The sequence below is a fragment of the Mesoplodon mirus genome (genome assembly GCF_964341445.2).
Source record: "Mesoplodon mirus genome assembly, chromosome: 14".
NCBI classification, from domain to species: domain Eukaryota; kingdom Metazoa; phylum Chordata; class Mammalia; order Artiodactyla; family Ziphiidae; genus Mesoplodon; species Mesoplodon mirus.
In genome coordinates, this window is record NC_138990.1 from 12,876,209 (window position 1) to 12,889,480 (window position 13,272).

General features: G+C 44.8%; 1 protein-coding gene across 1 annotated transcript in view; it reads right to left on the reverse strand.

Moving 5' to 3' along the window:
• MERTK (MER proto-oncogene, tyrosine kinase) overlaps window positions 1-13,272 on the reverse strand; it is a 111,130-nt gene that overhangs the window by 5,007 nt on the left and 92,851 nt on the right. The window contains exons 15-18 of the mRNA XM_082642869.1: window positions 12,030-12,148; window positions 5,395-5,504; window positions 3,485-3,644; window positions 2,673-2,809 (exon numbers count right to left, since the gene is read on the reverse strand). Of these exons, the coding sequence (XP_082498995.1) occupies window positions 2,673-2,809; window positions 3,485-3,644; window positions 5,395-5,504; window positions 12,030-12,148 (526 nt within the window). The remainder of the gene's footprint in view (window positions 1-2,672; window positions 2,810-3,484; window positions 3,645-5,394; window positions 5,505-12,029; window positions 12,149-13,272) is intronic.

Here is a 13,272-nt window from a genome sequence, read left to right on the forward strand (position 1 = left end):
GGTGATGCCGTAAGAAGAGGTGGCCCTCAGTGGGCAGGACCGGGGAGCGGGGCTCCAAGCACACCCTGTTATTTCTCAGGGTTGACTGTAAAATGACCGAGGGGCAACGAAACACAGGAGTCAACTCATCTCCACTACGGTGAGACAGAAAACAGAGATGCGCTGAAATATCCGCCTCAGTTTTCAAAGAAAAGACCCCAGATACGGAAATGCAGAGAGCTCTCTGGGGAATGCTGTCGTTCGCCAGCATCCAGACTCAGAGGGGACCCGGGAAGCGGGCTTGGCTCACCAGAGCCTCTGCGAGCCTGCGGTGTGAGGAAACAGCCTGGGCGTGGGGACCGCAGAGCCGCTGCTTCCTCCTGCTTTTCCCCAGCCTCCCTCCCCCAGCCGCAGGGCACTGCTGATACTGCAACTCTTTCACCTAAAAAACCACCTCTCAAAAACCGACTCAGCGTTCCCTGGTCATGGCTCTACACGCAGCATCTGAAACCACAACGTGACACAGCTTAGACCTTGCTAAGACCCCAGATAATCAACTTCTCCTGGAGCACCAAAGAAGCCAAGACAGAAACAGCCACAAAAGTCTCCATTCAATATTGTTTGACAGAAATGGCTTCCTCATTTGCAGAAGCAAACATCTCATTCATGTGGCCCTTTCAGAAACAGCCGTGAAGCCCCAGATCTAATTGAATTAGGATTTTATGATGTTTCTTTTAAAGGGCTTGTGACTTCTGTTTCTCTTCTAAATGTTATGGATTTACAACCATACTCACCACCACCACTACCACCGCCCCCCCGCAAGCAGTGCGAGGCTCTGATCAAAAAAAAACTTTCCTTCTGTTTGGCCGCGGTGGATCTGGGAGGCCCATGTGCAAACTGACCAGGGCCTTCTCACCGGTCCGAGGAAGCAGGGCCAGAGTGTGAGTGTGAGTGTGGGTGCGCGTGTGTGGAGTCCTGCACGGGCCCACCTGCCCGAGCAGCACAGCCCGGCGTTCCACGGCGGAGCCCACGCAGGCCCACGGTCCTGAAATGTTCTTGCTAACCATGGTGAGAATGCCCCTCTCCAAGCCCATGACCCCTGTTACGCTGGGGACAGACTCATCATTAGGAAGGTTCAGATCACCAAGCTAGAGGCAGTGCCCCAAGAAACGATGTTTTCAAAGTCGGCAAGGTGTTTGGGAGGGGATCGACTTGTAAAGATGTTATTAATCGCGGGCACCATATGTGACACTTAGCGTGCATGCTCCCTGCAGGCTGAGCACTCCACACACTTCTTTGTTAACCCTCCAAGTACCTCTGCAGAATACGTGACTATACTTTTTTGGTGGCTGATCACGTGGCACGGAGCAGTCAAGTCAGCTGCAGTGGCCACAAACGTGGCTAGTTAGGAGGCAGAGCCTGGCCTCTCTGACTCCAAGTCCCAGGCCTCTCCCCGTACTGTCCACCCCGAAGAGAGGGGCCTGTTGGGATGGGAAGGGCACTGTGGTCCTGCATGCTGGGAGCTGGGGGGTCTCACGCCAGCTGAGTGTACAGTCTCCCTGGGATAGTTTTTTTTTTTTAACAATATTATTATTTTTATAAATTTATTTATTCATTTAGTTATTTTTGGCTGCGTTGGGTCTTTGTCGCGGTGCGCGGGCTTCTCATTGCTGTGGCTTCTCTTGCTGTGGAGCACGGGCTCTAGGGGCATGGGCTTCAGTAGCTGTGGCACGCGGCCTCAATAGTTGTGGCTCATGGGCTCAGTAGTTGTGGCTCGTGAGCTCTAGAGCGCAGGCTCAGTAGTTGTGGTGCACGGGCTTAGTTGCTCCACAGCATGTGGGATCTTCCCGGACCAGGGCTCGAACCCGTGTCCCCTGCGTTGGCAGGCGGATTCTTAACCACTGCACCACCAGGGAAGTCCATCCCTGGGATAGTTTTAAAACATACATTTCTGGACCTGCTCTGTACCAAGAGAATCACAATCTCCAGGCACAGGGCTGAGGAATCACATTCTTAGAATATCCCCTAAGCAATTCTGATGACCAGCCTGAAAGCAAAGTTACTGGCTTAGATTTCTAAATTTCCTGATTCAAGATATTCCTGTGATTGGTTTGTTTAAGATGTTGAATGAAAAGAGAAGCATGACTACAGCAAAAGAGGGCAGAGAATCCTCCAAGTACCTCATGCATTGTAAAGTCGACCTATTTATCTATAGGATATACAGTCATCCCTCGGTATCCATAACAGATTGGTTCCAGAAGCCCCAGTGGATACCAAAATCTGCAGATACTCAAGTCCCTTACAGTCAGTTGGCCCCCCCGTATCTGTGGGTTCTGCATCCACCCATACAGAGGGCCGACTGTATTTCCTAGAGGGGCTTACACAACTTCAGAACACGTGCGGGCTCACTGGAGATGTGCACACACTGCTTCCCGGCTTACAGAACTTCAGAACACATGCGGGCTCACCAGAGATGTGCACACACTGCTTCCCGGCTTACAGAACTTCAGAACACGTGTGAGCTCACCGGAGATGTGCACACACCGCTTCCCACACCAGGAGAGGCTCCTGTCCCAGACATCTGCGTGTGTCATCTTCTGCCCACATCCGCCTGGCTAAGTGTCCCCACCCACTATGGCGGTGTGTCCCCAAGTCTTTGCAGGGTACCCTGAGATGAAAAGCAGCTGACTCACAGTTCATCCAAGCAGTCCTCTGGCTGTTTCAGCCTGTGGCCGTGGAGCAGATAGTCATATATTTCGTGGTTCTGGACTCCGGGATAGGGGGTCATTCCTCGTGTGGCTATTTCCCACATGGTCACGCCAAATGCCCACTAAGGACAAAGCGACAACGTCAGGATGCAAGTCTTTCCAGAAGGGCTGAATGGACCTTTTCATGGGGAAAGGTCATTTCCTTAGAGCCCCGGCGGTCACGCACAAAGCTGACAATTATGTTTGAGATACGCCGCTCTCCCAAAACGGCAGTAACGTGGGGTCGGAACGTCACAGTTCCCCATTTTTACTAAAGCTGTTTGGGAAATGAGACAAAGGCAGATCTAGCCTTGTGTCACATCAGTGCTCTGTTTAACGTTCTGTTCCTACTGTTGTCGGCAAGTGCTTTCTTTTCCTGATCTCTGGTTAAGGGTATGAATACACAGCACCTTTTATACAGCATCTTAGCTCCAAACAGCCATGGGATGAATTCATTTAATTTAATGTGAATATGAAACATCTTAGTTGCAGGCAATGAGTCACTATACTGTAGCAGAGGCAAGTGGAAATAAATTAAGGGCCTTTGCCATCCTCTGAATGTCAGGCTACTTCACCAGAATCTAATGTTCCGCCTGAATTAAAGCATCGAGCGATAAATAAAGAGAATGGTGAGCATGCCCCAATCCTCAGCTGATCAAAGAGTAAGATGTCCTGCATCACCGGCTTAAGTCAGCTCTTTCAGCACGCCTTCCTCTTTGCAATGCGGGGCCCCGAATCAAAACTCTGTACGTACGTACCACGTCACTTTTACTGGTGTATACTCGGTCCGCGAGACTCTCTATGGCGATCCATTTCACAGGCATCTTAGCGATGCGGCCCTGGCGGTAGTAGTCGCCACTGTAAATCTTCTTAGAGAGGCCAAAGTCCGCGACGCAGACGGTCATGTCATCTCGCAACCTACAGAGAGCGACGGAGTGAGTTCACGTCCTCAGCGACCTCAGAGGCAAAGCCTTAAATCACAGGTCTGCACCTGATGCAGCTGAAAACATTCACGATGAGTAACCAAAAGATAGAGACCCCACAGCCTGCGAGGGTCCTGCTTTGGGACCAATGGCAGAGCAAGTGAGGGGGAACCAGATGAGTTATCACTTTCTACCCTTCTGGTCTGTGTGGGAATCTGGAACAACCAGGGCACCTGGGCACACAGGATGGAGCCAGCTGGAGGAACAAAGGGGCACGGGAGTAGAAAGAGCAGCAGCTCCAAGCCAGCGCCCCCTGGTAGACTCATCTAGAGCCCAGTAGCCTTCCTGCCTGACGTCTGGAAGCAGCCCTGGCTCCATAGATTAAGTAAGCCACTTGACAGCTTGGGGGAGGTGCGGAAGCACGTGCTGTAAGCAGGGGACACTGGACTTCCTGCTAAGACGGTGCCAGGTGGTACCTGAGGAATTAACTGGAAAATTAAAGGAATACAATTGCATTTACAGCCCAAGCAGTTAAAATTGATCTTAGACGAGAAGGAGAGGAGGAGGAGGAGGAACGAGTGGTCTGGAGGTAGGGCGACTACCTTGTCCCTCTTTGCCTGACACTAACATTTAAAACTAAAAGTCCCACATCCTGGGAAATCCCTCAATTCTGGACAAACCGGACAGCTGGTCACCCTACCTCGTGGGAAAACCACGAAGGAAATGTTAAGGGGAAGAAAAGGTTTTCATGATTCTCTCTCCATGGTAGACAAATTATTTCAATAAAAAACAAAACCAGGACCCTTCTGGGTTTTCAAAAATGAGGCGAAAGTGACAGAGGGCCGGGGGGCAGGGTTGGTTAGGAGGAGGGACAGGCTCCACTGTCACATCTCCAACGAAGAAAAACGAATAACAGCAATACGTTTAAGGAACACTCTCTCTTCTTGCAATAGTAAATTTCAAATCAAGAAATAGTTATTGTTTTTGAAGATTTACAGCAGATAATGGCTGTTGAAATAGATTGAAGAGATGGGGAAGGTGAAGTTAGAAGTTCTTGTATAAGCCCTTGTCTCTCTGCTGCAAGAGGAAAGCTTTGGTGTAGTCAGGACAAAACTACTTCACAAGGCAGTATCATGAAAACTCAGGGACAAAACCATTATGATTTTCATTACTGTCTTCATGATCAGCTGACTTATATGTAACTCTGGATCCAAATAAGCTGATGGCAGTTGGGGAGGATCCCAAAGTTCACACCTAGTACTCCTAGATGAGTGAGAGTGTAGTCACACATCAACACACTACTATATAGAAAATAGATAACTAATAAGGACCTACTATATGGCACAGGGAACTCTACTCATTGCTCTGTAATGGTCTATATGGGAAAAGAATCTAGAAAGGAGTGGCTATATGTATATGTATAACTGATCACTTTGCTGTACACCTGAAACTAACACAACATTGTAAATCAACTATACTACAATAAAAATTAAAAAAAAAAAAAGAAGTCACAGGGGAGCTTTGGAGGCCAGCCAGACTCTTAGAGGCAGAGGTAGTGAAAACCCTCAAGCAAACACCCAGTCATGTGTCAGGGCGGTAGAAACCCCATCCCCGGAGCCTGCCACACTGTCACCTCCCAAGCCTAATCCTCCTCCATACTTTAACATCAACAGGCCACCCCATAGGCCCACAAATGTCTACCACCATGAGGTCCAACCCACTCCAGGATGGGCCAGGGCTCTTACATGCAGTTTCGAGCAGCTAAATCTCGATGAAGAAAGTTCCTGTTGCTCAGATACTCCATTCCCTGGGCAATGTCCACCATGAACTTCAATAGTGTCTGCAGAGGAATATGCTAGGGGGTGGAAGACACAAGGAGACAGATTATTATTATTATTTTTTTTCTGGCCACACCATGTGGCTTGCAGGATCTTAGTTCCCTGACTAGGGAATGAACCCGGGCCCTGGCAGTGAAAGCGCAGAGTCCTAACCACTGGACCACCAGGGAATTCCTGAGAGACTATTATTATTTTTTAAAATAAATTTATTTATTTATTTATTTATGGCTGCGCTGGGTCTTGGTTGCTGCCCCTGGGCTTTCTCTAGTTGCAGCGAGCAGGGGCTACTCTTTGTTACGGTGCGTGGGCTGCTTATTGCAGTGGCTTCTCTTGTTGTGGAGCACAGGCTCTAGGTACGCAGGCTTCAGTAGTTGTGGCACGCAGCCTTCAGTAGTTGTGGCACGCAGGCTTCAGTAGTTGTGGCTTGTGGGCTCTAGAGCGCAGGCTCAGTAGTTGTGGAGCACAGGCTTAGTTGCTCTGCGGCATGCGGGATCTTCCCAGACCAGGGCCCGAACCTGTGTCTCCTGCGTGGGCAGGCAGATTCCTAACCACTGTGCCACCAGGGAAGTCCAGGATTATTTTTTATTTTTTATTTATTTTATTTTATTTTATTTTTTATTTTTTTTGCGCTTCGCGGGCGTCTCACTGTTGTGGCCTCTCCCGCTGCGGAGCACAGGCTCCGGACGCGCAGGCTCAGCGGCCATGGCTCACGGGCCCAGCCGCTCCGCGGCATGTGGGATCCTCCTGGACCGGGGCACGAACCCGTGTCCCCTGCATCGGCAGGCGGACTCTCAACCACTGCGCCACCAGGGAAGCCCCCAGGATTATTTTTTAAAAGGAAACCAAGTTACTTCCATTTGAGGGGGTGAAATGATGGCTTTATGACTTAGAAGTGTGGCCATGAAACAAGGAAATTTCCATATCACTAATGTCACAAATAAGGTTTTAAAAATGAAAAACAAACAAAAACCAACAAACCCTAAAACTTCTTGGCAAGTATCACGTTTTCTTCTCCTCGTCTTTAAAGGCATTTAAAAAATTAATTTATAACTTTAATGCAATTCCAAAGATACCACCAACAATTTATTTTGTGTGTGTAGCCAGTTAATAACATTCTTTTCACAAGTTATGAGCTCAAATGCGATCCTTGTGTCCTTCTGAGTGGCAGTGGGACAAAGAGAGGAAAAGAAGGGGGGTCTGGCTGCAGTGGGGGAGGATCTAATGTTCTGACAGCAAAAAGCCCATGGAGAAGGAGCTGTTCCCAATTATGCACCCACATCTGGTATCATTTTATTGTGAAATGTTCCAGAAGAGGCTTTTTTTCTTCTGGACAGAAAGTAGGATGGTCTTTACCCCTTATCATGGGACCAAAGTACCACAAGTAAGTATTCGGGAATTTTCATTTTTGTTTCTCTAGGGCCTTCCTGTAAATTTTAACAGCCTAATGTCTTTTTTCTATGTTGTAAAAATCAAACCAGACTGCATGTTAGAAAACCTGCCGTGTTGGGACTGATTAAGAGGATGATGACTAATGAAGACTTCTGTGTAGTAATTCAATGTTTTAGTGCAGTCAGAGCCCTAAAGAAGGGTTCACAAAGTTCCTAGAAATCATAAATGGGTCCACCCATGATATATTCTTCCCCAAGGCACTGGATTTATGGTTTATTCTATATGGCACATGAGTCTTCTAAAGTGGTACTCGTGAAAACACTGAATTTTTTTTTTTTTTTTTTTTTGGGCTGTGCAGGCTCTTAGCTGAAGCATGCGGGATCTAGTTCCCTGACCAAGGATCGAACCCAGGCCCCCTGAGTTGGGAGCATGGAGTCTTAACCGCTGGACCACCAGGGAAGTCCTGACACTGAATTTTTAATGATTTATATTTCTCAACTAAGACACGTGTCAATCACAGACTGTATATATAACAAAAATGCTTTATCCTTTACCCTTACATAATGGAGTTGTTAAAAAAAACGTAAGTAAATCAGGCATGAAAGCCTTACACTTCTGTTCTATATATCTGGGGCATTTGATTTTCTGGATGCTAATTTCCAGGAAAGAATTTGGGTGCTAAGAAATATCAAATCTGCTGACATTCATGAAAGTATAATGCATATCAGGTGCTATTCATTTGTGTTATTTTTTTCCAAGCAGAACTATGTTAATCTTGCAGACTGTGACCAAAGGTCATTTAAAAGATCATTGTGTGGTAAAACTAATAAATGAGGTCAGTAAGGTTGCAGGATACTAGATTGACATACAAAACTCAACTGCATTTCTACACACTAACAATGAACTGTCTGAAAATGAAATTAAGAAAACAACATCTGCAAAAGAATCAACAACAAAATACTTAGGAATAAATTTAACAGAAGAAGTGCAAAACTTATACTCTGAGAACTACAAAAGGAAAGAATTAAATTAGTTTCTAAAAAAATGGAAAGGTATCCAGTGCTCATGGATTGGAAGAGCAGGTGTGCTATTCACACAGAGGACAGAATGGCACCCAGGTCCTGCTGAAGAAGCACATTTATATGACTGAGACCCAGTCTTGGGCCACTCTAGCAGGACCAGAGGTATTTATTGCCAAGGAACTGACTGATAAGGCAGTAGAGATTTGAATAAAAGCTTGATTTTCTAGTTTGTCTATGATGCATTTTGTGACTTTCAGCTTTACATGTGGCCACAAAGTGTCAAAATATGAAAGTACATTCCATTTAAAAACATTCCTTTTCTATTTTTAAAAAACCTGGGAGTTTCCATCATTGGAGATATACTTTATATTTTTGCAAATTGAAACTATTCATGAGTCAGTAAAATGCTGTGTACTTGCTTCCTTGTTATTCTGTTCAGAAGAACATAAGACGACAACAGTACTCTTGGCAGACACGAACTGATTCTATAATTTATACAGAAGGGCAACAAAACTAGAATAGCAAAATCAACTCTGAAAAAGTAGGATACATTTGGAGGAATCACATTACCCGATTCTAAGACAATAAAGCTACAGGAATCTCAGTGGTGTGATAGGGGTGAAGGATGGCACATAGCTTAACGGAACAGAACAGAGAACTCAGAAATAGACCCACACGTGTACAACTGATTTTTCACAAAGGTGCAAAAGCAATTAGTGGATTAAGGATAGTCTTTTCACAAATGATGCTGGTCATCTATATGCAAAAAAAGCAACAAACTAAATTTCACACCTTCTACAAAAATTAATTCAAAATGGGGCACAGACTTAAATGTAACATGTAAACCCACAAATTTTTAGAAGAAAACACAGAAGAAAATCTTTTTTATCTGGAGTTAGGCAAAGAGTTCTTAGAAGTGACAGTGAAGGTATGATCCATTAAAAGAAAAAACTGATGAACTATACTTCATCAAAATTAAAATTTTTTTTTCATGTTAAGAGAATACAAAGCCAAGCTACAAACTGGGAGAAAAGTCTTTGCAAATCACATATCCAACAGAGGAACTGTAGCTAAAGAACTCTCAAAACTCAACAAGAAAACCAACAACCCAATTAAAAAATAAACAAAAGACTTTAACAGACACTCACCAAAGAGGATATAAAGATGGTAAACAAACACAAGATGCTCAGCATCATTAATCATTAGGGAAATGCAAATAAATTTCATGATAAGCTATCACTATACACCTATCAGAGCAGCTAAAAACAAAACAAAACAAAAAACTACAGATAATACCAAGTGCTAACAAGAATGCAGAGCAACTGAATTTCTCATACATTCCTGGTGGAAATGTAAAATGGTACAGCCATTCTGGAAAGTAGTTTAGCAGTTTACTATAAAGATAAACATACATTTTCCATATGACCTAGCATCCCATTCGTGGGTATTTAGCCTAGAGAAATGAAAAATTATGTTCACTCAAAAACCTGTATGTGAATTTTTATAGCAACTCAAAACTGTCATAGGTTCTTCAATAGGCAAATGGAAAAAGCAAACTGTGATACAGCCATACAATAGAAGCCTCCACAGAAATAAAAAAAGCAATGAACTACTGATACATGCAACTTGGATGGCTCCCAAAGGCATAATGCTGAGTGAAGGAAGCCAGTCTCAAAGAATTACAAACTATATAATTCCATTTATACGGCATTCTCTAGAAGACAAAACTGTAGTGATGGAGAACAGATCAGTGGTTGCCAGGGGTTAGCCATGTAGGCAAGGTGTAACTATAAAGGGGTAGCAGCAGGAGGAGGAGTTTTGGGTGACGGAACTGTTCTGTATCCTGATTGTAATGGTAGTATATGAATCAATACATGCATTACAATTTATATAACTATAAACCAAAAAGGGAAAAAAGTCATGTTTTTCTGTATGATAATTAAAAAAAAATTTTTTTTAGAAGCCCATATGATTTAAGTTTATTTATTTATTTATTTATGGCTGTGTTGGGTCTTCGTTTCTGTGCGAGGGCTTTCTCTACTTATGGCAAGCGGGGGCCACTCTTCATCGCAGTACGCGGACCTCTCACTATCGCGGCCTCTCTTGTTGCGGAGCACAAGCTCCAGACGCGCAGGCTCAGTAGTTGTGGCTCACGGGCTCAGTTGCTCCACGGCCTGTGGGATTTTCCTGGACCAGGGCTCGAACCCATGTCCCCTGCATTGGCAGGCAGATTCTCAACCACTGCACTACCAGGGAAGCCCTTAAAATATTTTAATAAAGGATATAAATGGCCTATTTCTCTTCTACAAAGATTCAAGAAAGATATCCAATCTGAGGCTCACTACACTTGCACAGGGGTCCAAAAAAGGGAGGAGAGTTAAGCTTCACAAGATGGATGATTGTTGGTCATCAAACAAACCTGTGTATTTTTATTTTTTTACTACAGAAATCACTCTTGTGAAATATGAAATCCCTCCCTGCAAATTATTAGAAAAATCATACAATATACCAGCAAATTAAATGTAGGCAAAATCACTCATCAACATGAAGCAAAATCCACTCAAGAGGATGCTATGCAGCCATTCACAGACATCTATCTGGAGGCTGCCCTGTCGGGCAGGGGCACCCATGGGATGGGGCGGAGAAGAACTAAAGGCATGGGGTCTGCAGCCAGTTCTGCCTCCACCACTGCTGATCTGTGCCTCAGTTTCCTCACCTGAGATTCTATTAGTAACTACTTATTATGGTGGCTGTGCCATTGATATATGTGAAACACAGGCTGGCCTCTGCCAAACATTTGAGAAATGTTAGCCCCTGTTGTTGGCCTACAGACAGATGTGTACATACTGAGCCCCTGCCTGTGAAACACACAGATGTGGAATAAACGGTTGCGATGTGAATGTCCGAGGATGCCAATGTTGGGAATTATGGGTAATTTTTTCTTCTTCTCCAGGCTTCTTATAATGTTACTGTCTGTTTCTTGGGGGACGGGGAAGAGAAGGAAAGCACTCAGCCATGCTGAGTCCCCTACTTTGGATTAGGCCCTTCACCTCTTTGGAGGAGCCCCAGTGACTTTGTAATAGCTCTGTGATGTGGCTACAATTTCCTGTCTCTGGTTAGTATTTGTGCTGGTGAAAGACTTAAAGAAGCCATGAACAAAATAGGTGTGAGCACAGGACCATGGGGGTAGCTAAAAAAAGGAAGGGGCTCACTTTCCCATTTAGGTCCCTTACACTGTCCTTGGAAAGAACGGAACAAGTACAAGAAAAAGGAAAGCAAAAATCTCCTGGCCTGTTCATAACACACAGGCATAAACTACCAATGGGGGCAGCAAGACACAGGGAAGAAGGCTCTAGAAAATGTTCCCCCTAAATTGGGTCTCAAGTTTTATGTTTTTTTTCAACTGCCTCGCCATATTATAAATAAATGGCTGTTCCTACAGGTTCACCTGTCTCTTGGGATAAGGACCTTCCCCAGGAAGCTCCCCAGGCACCATCTTATTCTTACTATCTCATCATGATTCTCTCCACCACCTGTGACCAGTGGGCGAGGTGTTTCAGTCTAAGAGCTCGTTTCCATTTGGCGTCTGTGTGCTGTGGGGCTTCAGGGCAGGGTTTGCCCTGTGGGGTCAGTGCTCCTCTCAGGAGCACCGTGGAAGGCAGGCAGGCTGGCCCACCAATTCCCAACACACTTTCTGATTCTGAGGACAGAGCGGCTCAGGATAAAGAGAAACATGGATGGAGCCCATTCCCCCTCAGGGTCTCTGAAAAACAACTCAATGCAACTTCTCCCTGAAAACTGAGATGGCTCCGGCACTCAGTAATTTCAGAGTGAACAATCTAAAAAGAGGAGATTTTCAAGGAAAGAGTCCACTCTGACAGCAAGAGGGGCCCTCTCCGCTCCACTCCCAGCCTGCTTCTCCGTCCCATAAAACAGGAATAATGAAATCTATGGGCAGGCCGGTTATGAGGATCACATTTCAACCCCCAGGGTGCACAGTGAGCACTGAACAGAGGCCAACATCCCCTCCTTCCCTCCGTCATTTTCTAGGTTAGAGGCTGGCGTTGTCCAGGTCCTGTCACAGGAGCCCCAAGCGCTGTTCAGAGTCCATGTAACTGGGTGATCAATTACCTTTGGTCCTGTGTCCAATCGGGAATAGAGTAAATAGGTGTGCAGATCCCCGTATTTCATGAAGGGTAAAATCACCATGGGCCTGGGGATGCCTTGAGGGCTAACTTCTATACACACACCTGGAATGAAAAACAGAGAGTAAGTTACAAAGAGCCCTTGTTACCAGTGACCAGAAAAAGCACCGCAGGAACACTGGCCAAATTGAAAACATGTGCTCTCAAGTTAACGGTTAAAAAAACAAAACAAAACCAAACCCTCACAACTCACACGCTGTATTCTAGAATATGGAACACACACTGGATCCACTTCTTGGTATTTCTTTTTCTTTCAGACTAGTGCCCATCTTTGCGTGAAAGCTCTCAAAAATTAATCGATACCTAGTACAGCCATCTATAAACCTGTGGCGTTTTTGTTATACTGAGTCTAAGTGAGGGGTAGTGACTGCAGCAGAATTCAAGGGCAAACTAGTTTCATGGGATGGTTAAATACTTAATCGTATGAAGAAGTCCCCTGCAACCAAATGCTTAAAACTATTGGAAGAATTCTGAGGGCCAATAGGTGAAATCCACATCTCTAAATGTTAACACATACACGGGGGAAAAAACATCATTTGTCGTGGATGCTAGACTCAGAGCCTGTCTGTCACCTGAGATCAAGCTTACAAAGCTCTTGCACGTGGTGGTACAATTACAAAGCGCCATTGTTCTCAGAGTCTGCTGAAGTCAATAGTTACAAATGAGCAACAGTAGTTTCTTTGACATAACATTGTCTCCAAACATTAGTTTTCCCATCTCTCTGCAGTGTCCATCATAATAAAACTTTGAAAGTTCCCCAAAGAATTTAGCATTTATCAAGTCACAGGACAGCAAAAAAAAAAAAAAAAAAAAAAAAGTCAGCAGAATATTCAATGATTTTTAGGTCGCTCTTCCCTCCTGGAATAGTATCACACAGTAACCACTTGATACGGGCTCTCCATTTTGTATTTTTTAGCAAACAGTGCCACAAAACCAAATTCTGCCTATTAAATCACTGACTCAAATCACTTGAATCAAGGGCCATGAAATTGTCAGTGTAGATCCCAAGAAAGCAGTACTTGAAAGATGTCAATAAATTGTTTCTCAAAGATGATCTATGGAATTTGTCTACTTTTACAGCTTTACTCCACTAGCTTTTGATTCACGGATAAGCTAAATCAATACAAATTATAGCATAACCAGCTTTCATGTCTTGTAACTGGGGTAAC